This window comes from Papaver somniferum, chromosome 10, assembly GCF_003573695.1.
Source record: "Papaver somniferum cultivar HN1 chromosome 10, ASM357369v1, whole genome shotgun sequence".
Lineage (NCBI taxonomy): Eukaryota > Viridiplantae > Streptophyta > Magnoliopsida > Ranunculales > Papaveraceae > Papaver > Papaver somniferum.
The window spans coordinates 59956872-59980975 of NC_039367.1; the positions used below are offsets into that span (position 1 = coordinate 59956872).

The 24104-nt window shown below is 36.8% G+C and overlaps 2 protein-coding genes and 1 long non-coding RNA gene across 3 annotated transcripts in view; 2 read left to right on the plus strand and 1 right to left on the minus strand.

Moving 5' to 3' along the window:
* Positions 1–17703: 17703 nt before the first annotated feature.
* Positions 17704–20101, plus strand: LOC113318776 (transmembrane protein 184C-like). The gene is made up of 5 exons (XM_026567022.1): positions 17704–17890; positions 18389–18688; positions 18826–18948; positions 19282–19572; positions 19760–20101. The coding sequence occupies exons 2-5, from the start codon at positions 18425–18427 to the stop codon at positions 19952–19954; spliced, it is 873 nt and encodes a 290-aa protein (XP_026422807.1). The 5' UTR covers positions 17704–17890; positions 18389–18424; the 3' UTR covers positions 19955–20101.
* Positions 19979–22957, plus strand: LOC113315689. The gene is made up of 7 exons (XM_026563949.1): positions 19979–19991; positions 20586–20929; positions 21648–21725; positions 21931–21965; positions 22073–22128; positions 22389–22481; positions 22605–22957. The coding sequence occupies exons 1-7, from the start codon at positions 19979–19981 to the stop codon at positions 22670–22672; spliced, it is 687 nt and encodes a 228-aa protein (XP_026419734.1). The 3' UTR covers positions 22673–22957.
* A 286-nt stretch (positions 22958–23243) lies between these two features.
* The window catches only part of LOC113317516, a 976-nt gene continuing 115 nt past the window's right edge, over positions 23244–24104 (minus strand). The window contains exons 2-3 of the long non-coding RNA XR_003343603.1: positions 23950–24036; positions 23244–23501 (exon numbers count right to left, since the gene is read on the minus strand). This is a non-coding gene — a long non-coding RNA (uncharacterized LOC113317516). The remainder of the gene's footprint in view (positions 23502–23949; positions 24037–24104) is intronic.

Sequence of the window (24104 nt, forward strand, 5' to 3'; positions counted from 1 at the left end):
TATACAGTTGGTCATATCATAAGAGAGAGTTAGACCCGCTACACAGCTGGTCATAAAATGAAAATTTGAAATACCATACCAAGACCCGCTACACAGCTGGTCATAACCCTAAAATTTATAATGATAATAAAAAAAAATTTAAAACCCGCCACACATCTTGTCATAATATGCAATTTTTTTTATTTATTTTTTAAAGCCTAACGAAAATGCTACTCCCCACACTTAAACATTACATTGTCCTCAATGTAATTGAATCATCCAACATAGAAATTAAGATGGGAAATTCAAGCAAACAAATAAAAGATAGAGGAAAGAAAACAAATCTGATGGGTTGACTCCCATGAATCATAATCCTTGTATCCATGTTTGCGCACATAAAGAACCTCAAACAATGTGAGGTTGCACCAAAGTAAGCAGCATAGCATATATATAAAGTCTGAAAAGTTGGGGATCAATCCAACAAATGAAGTCAGCTGCGAATATGAACCTGCAAACACTATAAACTTCCAAGAAGATGTGTAAATCCATTCCCAAAAGAAAACAATCCTTAGCAGAGATAAACAAATCACTCATATGGAGGAAAAAAATAGAATGTATATTATTTTCTATTCGGGAAGCACACTCTAAATCAGGTTCTAAATCGGCTGAAATAACATCCGTCGACACAATATCCTCACTAGAAATCAGAGGAAGCAATGTATTGACAATGCAAAAAGGTACCTGATTATCAAACGCAGCAAAATTGTTTAAACCTGTATCTAATGGTTCAAGTTTATGAAAATCAGTAACTCTTAAATCTGGTTCTAAGTCCGCGGAAATAACTTCCGTTATGGAGTTATCTTGATTAACCATTGGAGGGCGCAATGCATTGACAATGTCAATAAGCATATGATCATCAGAATCTGCAAAGTGGGCTAAACAAACTGAGATTGGTTCAAAATCAGCAGTTACCTGACCAGTACCAATCGCCTCCACATTCACATCAGCAATCAGGAAATCACAAGATGAGTCAGCAAAACAGGAGCTCAATGGAGCAACAATATCATGAATAATCGCCTCATTATTATCTGCAACTAAGTGACTTATAGGAATCTCGTTATTCAAATGACTAGAAGATATCTCATTACGAATGTCAATTGTCTCTAAGTCGTTAGACTCAACAATAGTATCTTCTGTATAAACAGGTTCTTCTAATTCATCATTATCTGAATAAATGGCATCTCTAACACAACTCTCGCCCTTTTGAATAGACAAATAATCGGTTAGATCATGAGTTGTGTAAGATACAATAGATTCAGATATTATATCGGTATCATAATTCCTAAAATAACTTCTAGTATCAAGTTCCTTTTCACCCTCATGGTATTGGAGTTGATACTCATCTGAATAACCACCCATAGAGAAATTACGTGGATTCCAAGTTCCATACCTGAGACGATTATAAGCAAGAACTTCCTTATACCGTGACCCATACATGTATTCCCCAAGCGTCATAGACGACGTCTCGCGCAAAGCACTCATCGTTCTCAAAAAGGCTCCTGAAATAAAATTTTGAAGCACAAAACAAATCAAAAGGAAAAAGAAATCCTAAAAAATAAAAATATTGTACAAAAAAATAAAAATAAATAAACACCTAAGTATTTACAAAATAAAAAATACTAATTACAATATTCCACAACCGCTCCCCGGCAGCGGCGCCAAAAATTGATGGTTATTTTCAATGATGTTATAGTAAAAGGTTCGTTGAGACTTGTGAAGGAAGATTTTTTTAGACTTAATTTTTATAAATAAAAATAGCAGACTAAATTAAAAAGATGTTGTGAAAATTATGGAGAGAATGGGGCTAGGATTCCACCATTGGTCGATATTAGTGATTTAATAAAACAATAATTATGCAACTCAACATTTAAATTGATTCTAATAGTATTGTCTAGACATGTAGATTTCCAAAAGAATAGATGTTAATCCAAGCATAGAATATCAAAACCCTAAAGCAAGCATATTCTATCAAGAGAAAATACACCTAACTAATCAAAATCATATAAACAATTTTTTAGTTCAATGCAAAAATCATAATAGAGTTGTTGTAATTAATTAATGGAAATATATCACTTTTACCGAAACAACGGCTTCCTCCATAGCCCCAAGGATTGGGTTTAGCTGCTCATGTTGTAAATGAATGTTATAAAAAAAATAGGTAGCATCATATTTATTGATTCAACGTGAAAAGGATACAAAATTTATTGATTCCCACTCACTAATACCTGAACCGGATCTTAGCTTTGAGGAATTCCAGCGTATGAAAATATTTTATCTAGACCCTTTCATAGAGCCTGAACCTGAACCACAGCTAGATGTAGTTGTCTTAAACAGGAAACTATACAAGGGTGCGCTTTATTTGTCAATTTTCTTGGCATGTTGTAGATTCCTTTTACTTGTGATAGCTCTATTTGGTTTTGATGACCCACATATATTTCGGCTATTACTTTATGATACGAGGTGATTAATCCTTTCTTATGTCTGGCTGAAGACGTTAAACTTAGCACTTCTTGGGAGGTAACCCAATCTCATGCAACACGGTAATATCTTTCCTTATCTCTTTTGCTTCAAATGGTAACAGTTTCTCCTTGTTCATGCTTTTAATTTTATCTTTAGAACATTGAGGACAATGTTAGATTTAAGTTTGGGGGTATGGGAGAAAATTTTTAGTTGTAATAAATAAACTCCAGAGCCTAGAAATTTATGCATATTAAGGATCGCACTAACTAATCTAAGTGGATGGAAGCATTTTGGTTGTAGGAGTTGAGGAACCAATCTGATTAGATGGCAACATCTAAAGAGTCTATTCATAAAAGCACATAGCTCAGTTGTTAGGAATAACATGGTAGTTTCCCCATATCTCGTTGGGTCCTTTTCACTTCTGTTTTTATTTTTATTTTTGAATATGTTTCTAAGTGATTTGGTGGGGCTCACGATTCAAGTTGTTACCAATGCTAGGGTGAATTAGAGTGATTGAGATACCATGAAGCAAAAAAAAAAAAAAAAATGAGACCAGACCATTTGACCAAAAGGAATAAATTCAATAAAGTCGACCACTGGTACCCTTATATATGCCAGTTGTGTTGACCTAGAGTTAGGTTATCGACCACTGGTTCCCTTGTATATGCCAGTGTGTTGATATTAGTCAGACTAGTATCTCAATTCATTAGGATAGGTTCATTTTGGCGGAGGCCTTCAGACAGATATGGGAAACGCCGTTCACTTAGTAAACATCAAAACCATCTATGTTTTTCTATATCCATCTTCTTGATCTATCCACGTGATTAGTTTTGACTCCGGATATTGATGTCCATAGTGCAACTATCTGAGTAGAGCTCTGCCACTTTATATGAATTTTAGTATGCTTGAGTGCAAACTCGTGTACAACAATTGGAATTTCGCATCAGGGTACTTCCTCCTGTATTCAATAAGTATGCCAACCAAGGAGATTCTTTAGTGCCTTCCAAGGTTCTGTGTATATAGCTAGGGTCTGGAGTAAAGGTTCTGTGGGTATACCTCTTATAAGCCCTCCGGAGACAACACTCCGCCACTAGGGACACTTAGGGGTTTAAAGGCTTATTGCATATGATAAATGCAATCGACGATGCCTGCATCAGTGAGTTAGGATTTTATTTTATTTTATTTTTGCTCGAGGACTAGCAAATAATAGGTTTGGGGGTATTTGATAGACACATTTTTGTGTCTAATTTGTCTCGATTCTATATATTGATAGTGCTCATTTTTGTACTTATTATGGTGTTTTATGTGTGTGTAGGTATTTTTGGCCAATAAACATTTTTGGAAAAATCGGCTCGAAAAGTTGTGCGGGGCACCCCGGAGGACACTTGCTATTCGGACCCCTCAAATGGATAAGGGGAAGGTCATCTTCTTCATTTGAATTTTGAATTTTGGAGGGAAAATAGGCACCAAATTAGGGTTGAAGAATTGAAGCTGTTCTAGGGAGATTCAATGGCTGAAATCAAATGGGTTTATTCCTAAAGACTAAACAGGGCTGGTAATGGTCTTAGTTTCGCCCAGAATTGGCTGGATAATCGGCAAGAGATGAATCAAGTTTTATGGTTTTTGGCGGGAAAATTGTTCTTCACGTACATAATTAGGGTTCGATTATTAAACGTGTTCCAGGGAGATTCAATCACCAGAATTACTTTGAACGGGCCTGTTTGGGCTAAACAGGGATGGTATATGTCTTCTCATCGATCAGAATTGGCTGGATCATCGAGATGATGCAAAACAGGCCCATGGACTTTCATGGGAATTTCAGGCGAGACTAGGGCAAGTTTATGTCGGGTTTCTTCGTTAATTTAGAGTAGTAACAACCTGTTACGACAAAACAGGAGGGGTATATACATCAGAATCGAAAAGGGAAGGGTATTGATTGGTTTTCGATAAAACAGAGGAGGTGGAAACATTTTAGGGTCTGCTGGTAACTTGGGAAGATACGTGAACTATTAAGAGAGTATATGGACGTCTAGGATCATCTCCTATATTTACTTAAGAGAGTTTTAATCAAAACAGGGAAGACATATTCGGAAATATTCTATCTTAATTATGGAAGATGCGTGACCAACATGAAGGAAAATATCTCTTTGCAGATTTACTATATCAATGAGAGAGATATCTACAGCAACAGACGGACGGACAGCAAGGTAAGAAGTTATCCCAGAGAGTTATTTTCCGTGGAAAAGAAGAAAAATATCCCGTGGATTGTGGGTGAATAAAACGGAGATTAACTCGAGTGATTTGGGGAACTGTTGAGTATATAAGGAGTTGGGATAGATCAGAGAAAGTGTGTCGAGAGTTTGGGAACCAGAGGAGGGCTAGAGAAGAAGAAATGAGAGTTCGATCAAACTCTGTTTCTGCTGCTGCTGCTGCTGAAGAACACGAAGAACGGACGTCTGAAGACAGTCGTTCTTCAACAGTGTTTACGACAAAGTTGTGGGGGTCGCAGCTGCAGTCTCAACAGCACTTCATATATATCGTTCTTCTTGTAACAGTGAACAACGCCTTTGCAACAGTTATTTCTGTTGCAATTTTTCTGTTCAACTGTTTTACTCCCTTTTGATCAACTTTTGAGCTTTATACATGTATTTTGAGATCATGATTAATATGAGGAGCTAAACCACAACACTGGGATGACGGAGGAAACCCTATTTCACGCATGTGGTAATTTTAATAATTCTTTATGACTTTTTGCACTTATTTTAATTGATTCATGATTTTCACTAATTAGTTGTGATTTCGGTTGATGGTGTATGCTTAGACGTAAGAGCTTTTAATACACCATGCTTGTGATTTACATCTAAAGTTTTAAAAATCTATTTTTGGCAAAGAATAAGAGTCCATATTTTTAATATTTGAGTTATAATTGATTGGAGTTATTAATTGAGTCACATGAATGGAATTTGGTGGAATCCTGAATCTCAGTACCTCTCGATACTGTGACAGCTTTCCTTGTACATATTATATTAAGTCTAAAATCGAATCTCAACAAGTCCGAGAAACGAACCACTTTTATCACTATCTACAATCACATCACCAAGCCTTCAAGGAACTTCACAGTAGCACCGGTGGCGGCCTCCTCTTCTGCTTCTGTTCGTTGGCTTTCCCAGCCTCCAAACCGGTCTCCCCTTTTTCTGTGTCCCACCTCCAACTAATATCGTCGGAAGAATTGAGAAATAATGGGAAACAAATATCCATTATGTCGACACCATTAACAAACTGACCAATCATAACTTGGATTGCACGTGCTCCCATATATTTTCCTTCCAAACCATATTATATTCTTTTATGACCATAAATTATGATCATCACATGACCAGAAAGGAAACAAGTCCCTTTTCTCACGTCCAACGACCACATACAGCACAAACTATCCCCACCGACTGTGATAATGCCTGAGGATTCACATCCATGCAACAAACGGCAGCAGCACTGGTTCATTTCCATGTATATCTATAACTCTTCTTTTATTGCAAGGCTCATTGAGCTAATACCTCCTGCACTCTTGCCTTCGGAAACCAAAATTCATCCTCTCATGAACAGCTACCATTAACTGACACCAGCTGCAAACAAACCCCATCGTGGGTAATCGAGACACCATCATTATTAGCTAATACCCATCCTCCTTCGTTACCTAAATTATAAGTAAATCCATTCCCGGTCCTAGCTTTTCTGCCACCACCGAGATACAATAGCCTCCAATCTGAATTCACTCATCCAAGTTATTGCTCAATCAATCAATCAATCATTTTCTTCTAGTTACGCCAATACTTCTCGAGCTTCCATTTCGATCAACAACAAACCAGTACTGTCTGTTTTAAGTCCATCTTGAATTCCAAAGCACAGTTGAGAACCCAAACTTCATTCGCTGCTGTATAATACACGGACCATCGCTTCACTGTTGTAACAATGAATAAACCTAGTTTATTTCCATTCTTCTGTCCATCTGAGTTTCGTCACCCACATGCGACAATAGCTCAACCACCATGTTAACTGGTCCATCGATCTTTACAACCTATTCCTCCACTGTCCAGGGCACATGAGCCTCTATCATTCTTACTCAACTTCTTTCACATACGAGAACTAGGAGCTGCTAATTCCAGACCCCTGCAAACTGCAGACTTCGAGCAACACCTCCACCAACAACCATTGACATAAATCATTGCCAGCAACACCAGGACCTAGCTTTGCTTCTTGAATCCAACAACACCTTCCTTCCTGGTCAAACTTAAGTCGCCACTTCTAAGTTCTCTTCACCATCTTCGTTGCTGCGATATGAACGAACCACAGTTCAGACCATATTCAGAACCCAATATAGGATTGCATACAGAAATCCCCAAACACCATATTCTTCTCAATCATCAGTTGTAGTAGATCCATGCCAGACCCTGAAATTCCTTAATCGAGACAACGTACAGTTCACAAATACAAACCCATTCATAGTAGCTTGGTGATGATGCTTTTATGAACTTGAGATAATCACCACCAGCAACTCGAGATAATCTCAATATAACTCCAACTACAGGCCGCATTTCATCCATTAGCTCAACCAAAGACCCATTGAAGTATTCCAGAATATATACCATTGCTGACTATTATTTCAGCCATCATGAACCCTTCTCAGACCCCCCTCTCCTTGTGAAAAGAACAACCAACATCGATTGAGCCAATCACCTACTTGAGAAAGCAAAGTCTTTGTACCACCAACTCAAATGCTCTCTAGCCGTGAAGTAACTTCCAAGATGCTGATATATGGAAATACCAGGCCAGCTACATTATGTCATTTTCGTCGCAAACGACATTTTACTTCCATTCAGCCATTTATTCTCTCGATGATTGGACTTTTTCGTACTTTCTACAAAAGCACTAAAATGGTGTTATTAGCCAAAATATCGAGTCCTAACTAATATAAATATGGGAATAAAATGTAGCACTTACGTGATTATCACTATCTCAAGCATGTTTGTCAATGTTAGTGATCAAAACTATGAGTCTTGATTTCTAGCCTACATAGCTAAGTCTTAGACTAGGATAGAAAAGTGTAGTTGAGCTCAAGGACTTCATGGCGATTCATCATACAACGACGAAGATCTACTCAAGGAACCGTAAAACTTCATCAACAAAAAGGTATGTGGAGACTTGAACTTATCTATCACTCAAAAGTCTATCTCTTCTATCTCCTACTTCTTATGAGACAAAAGTCGTATGTTATCTGGATCATACACATTTGATATTTCGAGCCGAGTATATTTCGCCTATCTATATCTCGAAATCATGTGTTGGTAAAGTGTTTCGCTTTGATCAAGTTTATCTTCACCTAGTGACGAAAGTCATGAAAAGTTTCAATTACTTTGAGAATTGCTCTGACGCGAAACGGTCTGTGAATAACGGCTATATAACGTCCTCTGAGAATATCTCAATGATTGGAATGAGAGTTTAGATTACATAACCATGTATTCCTTAATCCGAAGTTTTCGAACTTTATTGATTGAGAGAAACCGGAGGAATTGGCTTTGCCAAGTCCGCAAACCCAGTCCGCGAACTGACGGAAGTTCTTGTACCGAGAATTTCTGCTGGGATTTTCCAAAAACTCGTTTGCGTGTAAGTCCGAAAACTCAGTCCGCGAACCTAGTCCGCGAACTGGCGAAAGTCTCTTTGCCGAGATTTTCTGCTGAGTTTGGAAAACTCCACCGGTTGTCTTAAGTCTGCGAACTTGTTTGTGAGCTTAAGAGGTTATAATCTAAAGATGTGCTCTGAACATGAAACTTAAATACTAAGGAATGCTTTATGCAAACCGTGGCTATAAAGTTCATGAGCCGATTCAATCGAATCGAATCATCTTTGTTTCAGTTGTGTCTTGTGTAGTTACATAAGATCTCATAGCAATTGAACAACTCTCTAACTAGTTCATTTGAGTCAATTGAACTAGTTATGGTGAAGAAGAACAATGTTAATATGAAATTCTCATACGGTTAACCTTTTGGGTTACTATGTTGAACCAACATACACTTACACGTTTGGGCATGGTTTTCACAAACCCAGTAAACGTCTACCCAAGTGTGTGTGACAAGATAAGTTTTCGATCTAACGGTTGAGAAATATTAGCTTGAATCTAAATCAGGTTTTCATCTAACGGTGAATATGGATTGCTTTGTAACTAAGGCAAAACCCTGATTTGAAGACTATATAAAGGATACATCTAGCATTGTGCAAAAATAATTCCCACACGTCTGTGTGATACTAGTGCGCTCGCTAGAGACGATTCTCCTTTAACCTTTGGTTTTCTTCTCTAAAACCAGGTTAACGACTTAAATACTTCATTGGGATTGTGAAGCCAGACCGATACTACTTTTATCGTAGTTGTGTGATCTGATCTTGCATCTTCTATCGTACGAGTACAATCTTTGATTGGCTTGAGATCATGAGAGTTCTACGATAGGCAAGATAAAGAAGTCACAAACATCTTCGTCTCACTGTTTATGATTCCTCGACAAACCGCATGTGTAGTCAGGAATGATTGTAGAGAGGTGATTGATTAATCTAGGCTGTTCTTCGGGAATATAAGACTGGATTATCAATTGGTTCTTGTTCACCTTGATTTCATATCTTAAGATGGAACAAAACCTAGGGTTTATCTGTGGGAGACAGATTTATCCTTTGATAGACTTTTCTGTGTGAGACAGATTTGTTTATTATCTAGTCTGCGATTTTGGGTTGCAGCAACTCTTGGTTGTGTGTGAGTTCAGCTAAGGGAATCAAGTGTGCAGTATCCTGCTGGGATCAGAGGCGTAGGAGTACAAATTTACCTTGGATTGGTGGGAGACTGATTGGGGTTCAACTATAGTCCGGTCCGAAGTTAGCTTGGAGTAGGCTAGTGTCTGTAGAGGCTTAATACAGTGTGTATTCAATCTGGACTAGGTCCCAGGGTTTTTCTGCATTTGGGGTTTCTTCGTTAACAAAACTTCTGGTGTCTGTGTTATTTCTTTTCCGCATTATATTTTATATAATTGAAATAATACAGGTTGTGCGTTCATGATCATCAATTGGAAATCCAACCTTTGGTTGTTGATTGACAAAACTTCTAGTGTCTGTGATATTGCATGTTATTACCCCAAATTTTCGACATCATGTGGCCTCATGCACCACATCTAAAGAAGCTTGGGATACTTTGGAAAACGTATTTGAAGGTAACCCCAGTGAAAAGGAAGCTAGGCTTCAAAACCTTAATTCCGAAAGGCAAGACCTTTATATGGCAGAAGAAGAATCGTTTGACAATTTTTATCACAAACTGTCTGAAATTGTTAATGCATCATGTGCATTGGGTAAGACCATTTCTGAAAAGGAAATTGTGATGAAAATCCTCTGATCGCTGCCATCCAAATACGAACCCAAAAGACATGCCATCGTTAAGGGAAATAACCTTAATACTCTTTCGCGAAACACACTTGTCGGAAAACTTAGGATTTTCGATCGCGAATACATGTCAAGAAATGACCATCAATTGTCTAGCAATCATGTCACTTCTCCTGATTGTAAGACCTGTCGCCCTAAATTGACAAACGAGAAAAGTGAGAATTGCTTTATTTCTACGTTGTCTTTGTTTATACAGAAACTTAAGAAAATACTCAGACGAAGCAAAAGAAAGTCTCAAAAAGAAACTTCGTTAGTCAATGTAAAGGATAAGAATATCCAGAAAAGTCGTACTAAGGAAACTGGTCTTACGTGTTATAAAAGTGTTCAAGTCACTTCGAAAGATCCAGAAATGGAGGTAAGAGAGATAACTAAAGCATGGATGAATACTCTTGATTATTGTCCTGAGGAAATCTATGATTCCTCTCACAGTCTTTTTGCTGAAAATAATTCTCATGATTCATTCATGACATGTCTGTTTGTGTCTCATGAGTTGGGTCAACAAACCTCTCCTGACTTTGTGTTGAACTCCAGGAGTTTCTCGGAAAAGGATCTAACAAATCTCTCTGTTCATTTGAGTTTATCTAAGGATCATCTTGGCACGATAAATCAAAAACAGTCTTGCCTGGCTAACCGTTGTATGCTGAAAAAGAAAAGGAAGTCTATCTATCATCAAAAGGTGTTTTCAAAAATGGTGCAGGATTTGCAAAGATCTGCAGTAAAGTTTTTTAAAACTGTGATTACAATGGATAGGAAAGTTCTTCATAACTCTCCTTTGAATAAGCAGAAACCTAGTGGAATGGATGGTTTCTCTCTTTGCAAAGATTATCCCAGTCCAACCTTGGATTGGAGGCCTTATGCTCAGTAATTTTGTTGAAAAATGATTCTTTTGTTCTCTTCCTCTTATACAAGAATCATTATATACAAGAGGACTGTAATATAATCTTGTTATTTTCTGTTTGTGCTTTTACCAGGTCTTGTTCTTGAACGGCTTCAGCTTTTTGGATAACCAACTTCTGTTAGGGTTTGGTAAAAAGGGTATTTCTGGAATTCTACACTTGTATTTCTTTTTAAAGCTCTACCTCTTCAGCACTCTCATTTCATCTTCTCTATCATGTCCTCCTCTAGTCTTTCAAGTAAAGAAAGTGATGTATGGACGGTTTTATTTCCTTCGAAGATGATTCGTTTCGATTCTTCTAACAATGAGATGTGCTATGACAAACATGTCTCTTCTTCTGATGAGAACCCTTTTGTCTCTCAGTTTGATAAGCTCTCTTGAACCATGAATCTCGTCTTGGAACAAGTTCGTGCTCTGGAAAATGAACTTTAAGTTTCTTCCAAAAGACTTGAGGAGAAAATGGATAGTCTTGAATCAAGGACTGACCTAATCGAAGATGAGCTTCAAGAATATAGGGAATACGAGAAGAATATTCAAGGTAAGTGAAATGATTTTTAAGAAGTGTAGATACCTAGTAAGTCTTCTTTTGATTTAGTTGGAAGAATAACTAGTGCTCTCAATAGAGATGATTGTGACTACACATAGCTATTTTTGTTTTCATCTTCTTATGTTATTTTTTAGGTTTATTGTTTTTTTAAATTCTAAAAATATTTGGAGGATGATGTTATTGCAGTATTGATCGTTATGATTTCGTGATATTGCAATTTGATTATGGGATATGTATTGTTTGCGTCTGTGAACTTGAAGGTCCCATATTGTGTCAAAAGTAAAATCGTTCATAAATTGATATTCGTATTGATGAAAGGACGAATGGACTTTTGACAATTACAAAAGTTATGCCTATGCAGTCATTTATTTGATGGAAAATAGGATGAAATCTTTTGTTTGACAAGGATAAATTCTATTATGTCGTTAGTAGAATAAATCCTTGTATGTTATCCACGGTATTGATCTTCATTGATCCATTTTGTTATGTTTTACCGTGAAGGCTTCATTGTGTATCTTATGTTGAGCACCTTACAACTATGTCGATTAATATTGGCCTTGTTGGTTGTTCCATGAGATGCTATATGTTGAGCATTCTTGAACTAAATTAATCATCTTGATTAGTTATTTAGTTATTTGCTCCGAAAGTCTTCTTTTGTCGAGCAAAATCTCTTGACAATTAAATTGATTGCTTCGGTGATTAGTTTGATTGTGTATTCCAATTAGATTAATTATAGGTTCTTTTGTAATTAATCTAGTTGAGTTTTTCATACATTCCACAAGTTTTTGTGTTGAGTATATGAACGGCTATACTAATCAGTTCTGTTGGTTGATATAGTCGTATATTCCGTAAGGTTTTCCTTATGTTGAGTATTTGAACGATTAAGGTAGTCATCTATGTCTGGTTACCTTAGTCGTAGCTCCGTGAGTTTTCTTATGTTGAGCACAATCAATTAAATTGATCACTTTTGTGGTTTGATTTAGTTGTGTATTCCGATTAAATTAATCATGGGTTTACTTGTGATTAATTTGGTTGAGTTTTGGATATGAAAAATCATTTCCATGGTTTTTGGTGTCCAATTAAAAAATCCTTCTTTTCTTTCGAAATTAAGGTCGCTCTTGTTGTTCTTTCGGGAATGACATCAAATGGGGGAGAGTTCTTTTGAACTTGTGCTTAATAGTAATATCTTGCGGGGTGTGCGGCTGTGGAATTTTTATAGGGGTTATCTTGTATCTTAAAACTCCTTGATGAATGCATTTAGCTTCGGCTTTATAATTGCATCTAAATTAAGTTGGTATGTATTTTTCTTTTAGTCTATGAAATGTCTCTTATGGAAATATCATTGGGAAAATAATCGTTTGGTCCTTTTTTAGGTGGGCCCATGTCAGTTTAGTCCTTTGGTCAAACGCCTTTACTGTTTGGTCCATAATTATTTAAAAATATTAAATGGACAAAAGTACCCTTCTGGGTTAATTTCTACTTATTTTTTGTAGCAGTTCATTCGTCAAAATGAACTCCTGTTAATTTCTACTTATTTTTTCAGAAATCACCTAAACACCAGAGTTCATTCCAGAAATGAACTCCATATAAAAACCTAAGAAAACCAGAGTTCATTCCAGAAATGAACTCCATATAAAAACCTAAGAAAACAGAGTTCATTCCAGAAATGAACTCCATATAAAACATAAAAAAACCAGAGTTCATTCCAGAAATGAACTCCATATAAAACATAAAAAAAACCAGAGTTCATTCCAGAAATGAACTCCATATAATTAAAAAACTAGAGTTCATTCCCAGAAATGAACTCCATATAATCACCTAAAAAAACAGAGTTCATTCCAGAAATGAACTCCGTATAATCATCTAAAAAAACAGAGTTCATTCCAGAAATGAACTCCATATAAAAACCTAAAAAAACAGAGTTCATTCTTTACATGAACACACACACAAAAATCCATAAAAAATCAGAGTTCATTCGTAGAAATGAACTGCAATAGCATCATCTTCATCATCTTCGTTGTCTTCAAACAGCAGCAGCAACAGATCCATGAAATCGTCGTCATCGTTTGCTTCTTCTTCATCATCAACAACAACATCAAATTCAATATCTTCAACACGAGCAGCAAACATCAAAAAATCAAGATATGTCGTCTTCATCGTCATCTTCAACATAAATCTATCGTCGTCTTCATCGTTTTCATCATCATCTTCAAAAGAAAACAGAGTTCATTTCAAGAATGAACTTTATCAAATTCATCATCTTCAACAATAACAGCAGCAGCGACGAAGAAAAACATAAATCTATCTTTATCAAGAAAAAACATCAAAATCTTCATCACAAACCAGAGTTCATTCCTGAAATGAACTTCGTCATCTTCATCTTCTTCATCAGCAACAACAACTCATCTTCATCATCTTCATCCTCTCCATCATCAGCAGCAACAACAGACGGAAAAACATCAAAATCTTCATCACAAACCAGAGTTCATTCCAGAAATGAACTCCGTCATCTTCATCTTCTTTTGTAGATCCGAAACTTACCCAAGCATGTAAGATGATAAAGGTTCATCATCATCATAAATAGCAGCAGAATCTTCAACCTCACCGTTTTCATCATCAAAACAGAAGTAAAACATCACAAAAAAACGCAAAAATTCATCGTATTCATCATCATCATCGTTCATCATTCATCTTCTTCATCACTAGCAGAGAAAAATATAGAGAGAAGAGAGAATCGTTCATCATCATCTTCATCTTCTTCATCACTAGCAGGAAGAAAATAAAAAAGAAAAAGAGAGAGAGAAATTCTAGATCTGAAAATATAGGAGAGAGAAAGTAAATCTGAGAATGATTCTTTTTCTCTTACTTTTTGACTATATATATGGTCCTTATCCAAAAGGGTATTTCTGCCACTACAAGATGGCATTTACATCATCCATGACATCACCCTAGGACCAAACTATAATTTATATTACCAAATAGGACCAAACAGACAATTGACTAGGTCAATTGGACTAGACTCTCTCCAATATATTATTTGTAGGACCAATTGGTATTTCCTACAATATCATTATGATCCCGTTCTTGTACCTTTGCCAATTTTAGTGACAAAAAGGGGGAGAAATATTGTAGTTCACACTACAAATACATATGGTTTTTGGATCATTATGTAAGGGGGAGTGGTTTCCATGATCGAGATGGAGTATTGACTAAGGGGGAGTGATACATATCACCATAGTGCTATTGTTAAAGTCGTGATACAATTGTACTTTGATGTTACATAATAATACTATGACACTGTATAATAATGATCGAGAATCTCGATTTCTCTCATTGTTATAGCTACGGATCTTCAACAACGGTGATGCTAAACTTACAACCTTTGGGATCATTGGAGTACTTGGAAGGAAGAAGATTTCAGGGAACGTTGAAGATTAGACTATGGAATAGGAGCCACTAAAGTTTATCTTTTTTGTATTCCATATGTATTAATAGTTTTGTCACTAAAATTGACAAAGGGGGAGATTATTAGATCATAGCTCGGTCAACCTCACATGCGTTGCTATCTCAAGCATGTTTGTCAATGTTAGTGATCAAAACTATGAGTCTTGATTTCTAGCCTACATAGCTAAGTCTCGGACTAGGATAGAAAAGTGTAGTTGAGCTCAAGGACTTCATGGCGATTCATCATACAACGACGAAGACCTACTCAAGGAACCGTGGAACTTCATCACCAAAAAGGTATGTGGATACTTGAACTTATCTATCACTCAAAAGTCTATCTCTTCTATCTCCTACTTATAGACTGGATCATACACATTTGATATTTCGATCCGAGTATATCTCGCATATCTATATCTCGAAATCATGTGTTGGTAAAGTGTTTCACTTTGATCAAGTTTATCTTCACCTAGTGATCAAGGTCATGAAAAGTTTCAATTACTTTGAGAATTGCTCTGGCGCGAAACGGTCTGTGAATAACGGCTATATAACGTCCTCTGAGAATGTCTCAATGATTGGAATGAGAGTTTAGATTACATAACCATGTATTCCTTAATCCGAAGTTTTCGAACTTTGTTGATTGAGAGAAACCGGAGGAATTGGCGTTGCCAAGTCCGCGAACCCAGTCCGCGAACTGACGGAAGTTCTTGTACCGAGAATTTCTGCTGGGATTTTCCAAAAACTCGTTTGCGTGTAAGTCCGCGAACCTAGTCCGCGAACTGGCGAAAGTCTCTTTGCCGAGATTTTCTGCTGAGTTTGGAAAACTCCACCGGTTGTCTTAAGTCCGCGAACTTGTTTGTGAGCTTAAAAGGTTATGATCTAAAGATGTGCTCTGAACATGAAACTTAAATTACTAAGGAATGTTTTATGCAAACCGTGGCTATAAAGTTCATGAGCCGATTCAATCGAATCGAATCATCTTTGTTTCAATTGTGTCTTGTGTAGTTACATAAGATCTCATAGCAATTGAACAACTCTCTAACTAGTTCATTTGAGTCAATTGAACTAGTTATGGTGAAGAAGAACAAGGTTAATATGAAATGCTCATATGGTTAACCTTTTGGGTTACTATGTTGAACCAAGATACACGTACACGTTTGGGCATGGTTTTCACAAACCCAGTAAATGTCTACCCAAGTGTGTGTGACAAGCTAAGTTTTCGATCTAACGGTTGAGAAATATTAGCTTGAATCTAAATCAGGTTTTCATCTAACGGTGAATATGGATTTCTTTGTAACTAATGCAAAACCTTGATTTGAAGACTATATAAAGGAGACATCTAGCATTGTACAAAAATAATCCCCACACGTCTGTGTGTGATACTAGTGCGCTCGCTAGAGTCGATTCTCCTTTAACCTTTGGTTTTCTTCTCTAAAACCAGGTTAACGACTTAAAGACTTCATTGGGATTGTGAAGCCAAACCGATACTACTTTTATCGTAGTTGTGTGATCTGATCTTGCATCTTCTATTGTACGAGTACAATCTTTGATTGGCTTGATATCGAAAGAGTTCTCCGATAGGCAAGATAAAGAAGTCACAAACATCTTCGTCTCACTGTTTGTGATTCCTCGACAAACCGCCTGTGTAGTCAGGAAGGATTGTAGAATGGTGGTTGATTAATCTAGGCTGTTCTTCGGGAATATAAGACCGGATTATCAATTGGTTCCTGTTCACCTTGATTTCATATCTTAAGACGGAACAAAACCTAGGGTTTATCTGTGGGAGACATATTTATCCTTTGATAGACTTTTCTGTGTGAGACAGATTTGTTTATTATCAAGTCTGCAATTTTGGGTTGCAGCAACTCTTGGTTGTGGGTGAGATCAGCTAAGGGAATCAAGTGCGCAGTATCCTGCTAGGATCAGAGGCGTAGGAGTACAAGTGTACCTTGGATCGGTGGGAGACTGCTTGGGGTTCAACTATAGTCCAGTCTGAAGTTAGCTTGGAGTAGGCTAGTGTCTGTAGCGGCTTAATACAGTGTGTATTCAATCTGGACTAGGTCCCGGGGTTTTTATGCATTTGGGGTTTCCTCGTTAACAAAACTTCAGGTGTCTGTGTTATTTCTTTTCCGCATTATATTTTATACAATTGAAATAATACAGGTTGTGCGTTCATAATCATCAATTGGAAATCCAACCTTTGGTTGTTGATTGATATTGATTGATCCTTGGAAATTGGTCTTTGGTACCGTCCAAGTTATTCCTTGTATTTGATAAAGACTCGCTATTGATTTTAGCTTGAGTAAAAATCAAATCAAGAGAGAGATATTAACTCCTTGAGATGCTTTTATCTAGATTGAGTCTGACTGTCTAGTTGATTCTCTAGCAAAGTATTTCAGAGTTGGTCCATACAGATTGATAAGCGAAATATTGGGTGGTGTTGTTAGACCCCCGCTTTTTCAGGCAGTCACTCACTGTAAAAGCGTCTTGTCCGTCCATTATCTTCCACTCAATCCTGCTATTGGTTTTATGGGTAATCCTGGAGTTGACTAGGTTAAGAGGCTAACCATTTGGTGCTCTAGAGGAAGTGCCAAACTATTGGTCGCTCAGCGTCTTTTCATATGGCGCTTCTACGGAGAATGTTGAACCATCCTAGGGGCTTGGAGATGATTCATAGTGACGTGGCACCTTGTTGAAAGTATCTTGAAGGACCATAGGACTAAGCCTTAGAACACAACTCTTATCAGTCTTTACTCCTCCGTAAACCACGGCCCAAGCCCATTCGATCTTCTGAGACTCTTGACTTCACTTTCAGTCTTCTCTACAGTCTTCACGCCATCAAAATCGTCAAGGAAGTACAAACAAACCTGAGCTGAGAGTGAAATTCTTGACTCAAACTCCCTCTCTATATGTTTCTCTGAACCTGATCATTCTTATCGTCTCCAACCCTTACTTTTTCTTAAATTAAATTCCTCGAAGAAAAAAGAGATTTTGAAATTGTTGACTCGGTCAGTTATCAATCTCGAATTGCTTTTGTAAGTTCTCTCTTTGCACAATTGTTCTTCCCTTAAATTTAATCAGCTTAGAGCTATGCTTTCTTATTTGTTTACAGCTACTTATTTCCGAATTTACAGATTATTGAGAAGAACATTTTAAGTTATGTGTGGTTTGATCTAAGATTCTTTTAGAGATCATGTTGTTATTTGTTAATTTTGCTGTTTTTGTAATTAGGGTTTTCCACCCAATAAATTCACGGTTTTTATATGAATTGTTGCTAGTAGATAGATATTAAGTTGTTTTTCTTTACTTGAACCTCAAGCTGAAACATAATAGTGTCACAACTAAAATTGATGTTTATATATTGATTATGTTTTTTTTTCCCCAAGTATCTGATCAAGATGAAGGAAATTAGAATACACCTTTGTAACCGCTTTGAAGTAAAAAGACTACTGTATATTCTATCACACTAATGGCTATGTGGAGTTGTGTCTGCTTTTCTTACATGTATTCAATTTGTTTATGGTTTTTGGCAGGTTTCTGCGCCAAGACTGTCGACTCACTGAGTAATCATGGATTTTAGTACAATGGATCGAGGACAAATCATGCTGTTAGGATCTGCATTCTGTGCTATGGCATCAATGCATTTCACAGTACAGCTTGTTTCACAACATCTCTTCTATTGGAAGAACCCAAAGGAGCAGAAAGCTATCATAATAATCATCCTCATGGCACCCATTTATGCAGTTGACTCGTTTGTGGGTTTGTTGGATTTCCAAGGAAGTAAAGCATTCTTCATGTTTTTGGATTCAATCAAGGAATGCTATGAGGCTCTTGTAAGTTACGCCTACTCTGTCATTGGAAGTTTTGTTCATTTCTTCGTTTTTTTTTTAATCTTTTCCTCTTCATAATTTATCCTTGAAATTGGATCCGTAGTGTCATTTTTGATCTTGTTATTGAAATAAAATTGCAGGTGATTGCCAAGTTCCTTGCTTTGTTGTACAGTTACTTGAATATCTCCATTAGCAACAATATAGTGCCTGATGAAATCAAAGGAAGAGCAATTCACCATTCATTTCCAATGACTCTTTTTCAGGTATGAAGTATTTCTTTTTCCATGCCTTGTTTAGAGGTGAATTAAATAGAAGTTACTCGAAAGGTTTTGCTTGTCTTTGTGTCAAAACAAGTCACGTGATAGACTGTTTGTAGCTCTGGAGTTCCCTTTTGTAATTTAGTTTCGTGGTTGTGACCGATGTGTGTATTTTAGAAATACCTGATGACCTGCAAACGTGCAGACTATATAGGTAGGAGACACAATGAGAATATCAAGACAACCACAGTTTGAATTTTAGGATTTGTTTGCCTAGAACACTATGTGTCGTATGACAATGATTATCTGATTTCTAAGACTAGATTATTCTACCTGCAGCCTCGCACTGTGCATCTTAACCATCAAATTTTGAAGCAACTGAAAAGCTGGACCTGGCAGTTTGTCATCATTCGGCCTGTATGCTCTATTCTAATGATAGCACTTCAACTTCTAGGACTGTACCCAAGTTGGGTCAGCTGGACATTCACCATCATTCTCAACCTTTCTGTATCCCTGGCTCTCTATTCTCTCGTGATCTTTTATCATGTGTTTGCTAAGGAGTTGGAACCACATAAGCCTCTTGCCAAGTTTCTGTGCATCAAGGGAATTGTGTTTTTCTGCTTTTGGCAGGTAAGTTTCTCGTCTTATTAGTTCCTTTAAATTGTGTTCAAATCTTCTAGTCAGCTAATTTTAAGAGAAATGGAATGCCTGAAGCCAAATTTATAATCGAATCCTCCACGCTTACTACTTTCTTTAACTTTTTCGTAGTTAATAATATCATGTTTGTTTAAGTTGTATTTGTTACTATCTTGTGCAGGGAGTTGTGCTGGATATCCTAGTATCTGCTGGTATAATCCGATCTCATTGGTTAGATGTTGAACACATTGAAGAAGCTTATCAAAACATCTTAGTATGTCTAGAAATGGTTATCTTTTCTGTTCTTCATCAGTACGCATTCCATGTTTCACCTTACAGTGGAGATGTCTTTGCAAAGCTAAAAAAGAGTGAATGACCGACTCTGTAAGACAACCGAAAAATGAGGGGTGGCCGTTAATTAACACATGTAAATGTTACGAATCACATTGTTCTTGCTTGCTCGTAGCTTGTAAGACTGCACCGTAATGATTTTTTAATCCTTTAAATTTTTTGATGTTAATGTCCATACTTTATCTTACTGTCCTGATGTGGCTTCCTACTGAACCAAATACCTAGGAAAAAAGAATGGCCAAAAGCCAATATTCACATGAACTCTGTAAAAAAATTGAACTGATGCAAATCTTTTACTTCCTAGAGCAGTTTGCTAGGCCATCCCAACCATCAATCTACTGGCATTAGGACCACTAAACAGTGGGATCTTGTGGTATATACAAACAAGGCATACCCAGGTTTCTCTTTCTCGTCTGTATGGTAGACAAGTACGGCAACTGGATAAATTCTTTTGAGCAAATAAACAAATTTCAGTTCTTGCTATTCTTTTTAGCTTCTCACTTCAAAGTTCAAATCCACCCGCCATGAATTCTCCATAGACCCTCAAAAAAGAAGTTACTGGATTGTCTTATAAGGTTTACTCTGATTTCCATGACTAATCTTCAAATTTCTATCAATTTTTCTATTTTAAATAGCTCATGTGATGATCTAAACAGAAAAAGAAGCTTTTCCTCGCAACCCACTAGTTCATTCTCCATCAGGAGCTAAAAATGGTTTCAAATTAAGAGGTTTAAAGGAGAAAAGATTTTTGTTAGGGGAGAAAAATGAGATTTTTTTGAGGTTAGAGAGAAGGATAAGGAAGAATGAGAAAAGGGTTGTAGTTGTTAAAGCTAACGGAGGGTTTGGCCTTAATGGAGGTGGTGGTGGCGGAGGTGGTGGAGGAGGAGGTAACAACAACACTGGGAAGCTTTTGGGTAATATTGCTGTTGTAATTGGATTAATTTATCTTTCAGTGACAGACCAACTAGGATGGATTTTGGATGCAATTGTTTCACTTTGGGTAAGCTTAATTTTTCTTGATTTTTCACTAACTTGGCTAAAAAATTGCATTATCAGGTATACCTTGATTTGCTGAGAATTCTTTTTTTTGTACTGAAATTTATGTCGTTTAAAAAAACAATGGATGTGCTAGTTTTATGGCCTCCCTTAACTTGGATGTCGAAAATGCTCAAATGGAACTCAAGCTTATTTCACTACTAGTTTAAGAAGGTAATCATGGTTTATGTTTTTACTTAGTTGCCGCTAATGAAAGATCACATGAACATGTCAATACCGACAATGCTTGAATAGTTTTGACACCGTCTCTCATCTGGGAGGTCAATTTTACCAGCTGCCTGTGTGGGTGTAAGCTATATTATTGCATTTAAAAAACCGGTTGCATGAACAGGTTTCACTGTGTGCTTAAGATTCTCAAGCAAATAAATAGTAGGCGTATGCATAATGAACAGGTTAAAAGACGTCAATAACATGCATTTGGCATGAAGATCTACTAGTTCGTGGAACAAAAAGCACAGATTTACTTTTCTTCAATCTTTCATCATTTCCCTTCCTAGTGAGGGAATATCCTTCAATGAAAAAGTGCAACTTTTATAATGAAAACTGCCCTCTACGAAATGGTGCGACCATTACAAACATAGTAGTAGCATTCTTGCTTACGCTTGCGTGAAGAAATTTATTTACTACATGCTCTTTAAATTTCTTTCTTTCTTCTTAAACAGCTACTGGCAATAATTTTACCGGCGTTGGGGCTGGGTGCTTTCATCTGGTGGGCAGGTCAGGATATGGTACAAGACAGTGTAAGGCTTTCGCTCACATCTGATTTTCTTTTATTTGAGAACCCTTTTATTTTATGCCACTATATCATAAGAGATAAATCAATCTTGATTTTATCAAGTAATCCAACAAATTTATACTTTAAGGATGCTTTACACCGGTGTGTTAATTCATTATATTTCTTCAGTGCCCTTAAATTGAATATTTCTGTTTCTACCTGTCTTGCAGTGCCCCAACTGTGGAAATGAATTTCAAATGTTCAAGTAAGAAAACTGAAAATATTGTGACACTTAATTAGTTGATAGCAACTTCTTAGTTTTTACATCTTTTTCATTGAAACTACTGATTCAAAATACCTGATGTCATTCAGATCTTCTATGAAAGATGGTCCGCAGCTTTGCCCCTACTGTAGTCAACCTTTCTCAGGTAATAGATAATTCTCATTTGCATTCTAAGTGTACATGTGTTATTGAAAGAGAGGAGAAGAAAATAAAGAACTTACTTCCGTAACAAATAGAGTGTGAACTTACAACTATTCCACCCCCAACTCATGCATGCAGATTACTTTGTGGTTGCATTGATTCCTAGGATGAAAATCTTATGGTTTTACTTCTCTTTTATCCAAGTCATTTTTAACATATTGTTAATAATAGCACTATACTCCTATATTCTGATATGTATTTCAGTCAAGGGCAGTAAGTTTGTAAAAGAACCAACTATCTTTTCAAATCAGTCCACCACGTATGGACAAGCATTTGATGGTTTCTCCGGCAAGAAAGGTATTTCCTTGTTGAGGAACTGCATTACCGGAATCTTTCAAAAACAATAAACTGAACCTCGGGTAATTTCGAATAGATTTTCATTTGAACTTTAATTAGTTGCTGAGGAATGTCTATATGCAGGGAAAACTGGGAAAACCTCTTCTCTACCAGTTGTTGATGTTGAAGCTGAAGTAATGGATGTGGACTGATACCTTGTATAAAACCTTTTCTTTGATTGGTGTCAAGGGGTCCTCAATAGACTCATCTATACAATATCATAAACATGATATTCAGGTAGAAGTTTTGTAGTTATAATGACTTGTGTCAGAGAGGGTTGTTGTTGCTGCATTGTTGCATGTAATTTTCTATTATGGAAGTGTATCATGTATTCATCAGTATCCAGTTTGGGTAAATACCCATTTACGCTGAGAGGCAAAAGAAGAGCTTAGAAACTTGCATGTTTCATTAGTAAATTTAGCGTAGTCTTGTGTAAATTCTGTTGGTGTGCTTGTATTATTATTGCTTATTACCTTGTCAATACAACAACATTTTGGCAGGAACATATCCAGCTTGAGAAAGGAAATAATAAGCCATTTGTATAGGTTCACAGAATGCAGATCACAGGGTTCTGTTTAGTTTGCACCATCCAAAATTGATCAATAGGGAAATCTGGATGACAAGGTTTTGTTGTTAATTTTAACAACAACAAAAAAAGCCTAAATAAACTGTTTGGCGCCCTTACTTGAACAAGGAAGAAACTGTTATTGATAAACCAGGTACAGGACCAATTCATCGGAACGACGAATGGAACAAAATGAATATCAATCCTAACATTATCCAGGAGGGTTCGCAAATAAAAATACTCACAAACTGGATTATCTCAAAACAAAAGAAAAATATAGTCCCCACAGAGGATCTGATGTTTTCGGTAAACTTATTTGGAGGTGAACTTAAGAACGACCACAACAGAAACAAAATTCTGGACCCAGCCTAGTGAGATGCTTCAACCACTTTCTGCAGAGTTGCTTCAGCCACTTTCTGCGAAGACAAGAAAATTATTTGTCAGTGAAGTACGCCCCAATAAGTAGATGGGTTAGCCGGTTAGGTAATATGAACACATCCTAATTTTCACATCAAAGTATCAAACATGAAATGGGAACAACATAGTGCGGGATAAATATTCTCATTTTTTCAGTCCGTCAATCATGGTGGCAGGTAAAGACCATAATTATCTCAATTATTGTGCAACCTATGTATCTGGGATTGAATTTCTGGAGACTTGTCTGACATGGGTGTAAGTTCAAGAGTATCCAATCTCCAATTAGAAATTTAGAACTAGGGAGATGAGAAAATGCTCAGTTCAACCCAGAGACACAGGTAACTCGCAAGCCACCTAACTTAGGCGCTGACAACAGATAAAGATGCAGTACTTTAAGAGTACACATGAAAAAAGCAGCTAGGCCTTATTAGTATAACAACCAAGTACCTCTTCAGTTCCTTTCTTGCCTCCAGAGAAGAATTTGTAACCACCGTAAATAGCTGAACCCCATCCAGCTAAAGAGACAATCACAAACTGCAAAGTTGACAAAGTGTATTACGGTAAGTACAAGGGTGCTGTGAATCAAAGTAAGTACAAACCAC

Coding starts and splice junctions, on each gene's coding strand:
- LOC113318776 (XM_026567022.1), top strand. CDS start 18,425: ATGGATTTTAGTACAATGGATCGAGGACAAATCATGCTGTTAGGATCT. Junction 18,689..18,825: donor AGGAATGCTATGAGGCTCTT/GTAAGTTACGCC, acceptor ATAAAATTGCAG/GTGATTGCCAAGTTCCTTGC. Junction 18,949..19,281: donor TTCCAATGACTCTTTTTCAG/GTATGAAGTATT, acceptor TTCTACCTGCAG/CCTCGCACTGTGCATCTTAA.
- LOC113315689 (XM_026563949.1), top strand. Junction 20,930..21,647: donor ATGCAATTGTTTCACTTTGG/GTAAGCTTAATT, acceptor CTTCTTAAACAG/CTACTGGCAATAATTTTACC. Junction 21,726..21,930: donor AGGATATGGTACAAGACAGT/GTAAGGCTTTCG, acceptor CCTGTCTTGCAG/TGCCCCAACTGTGGAAATGA.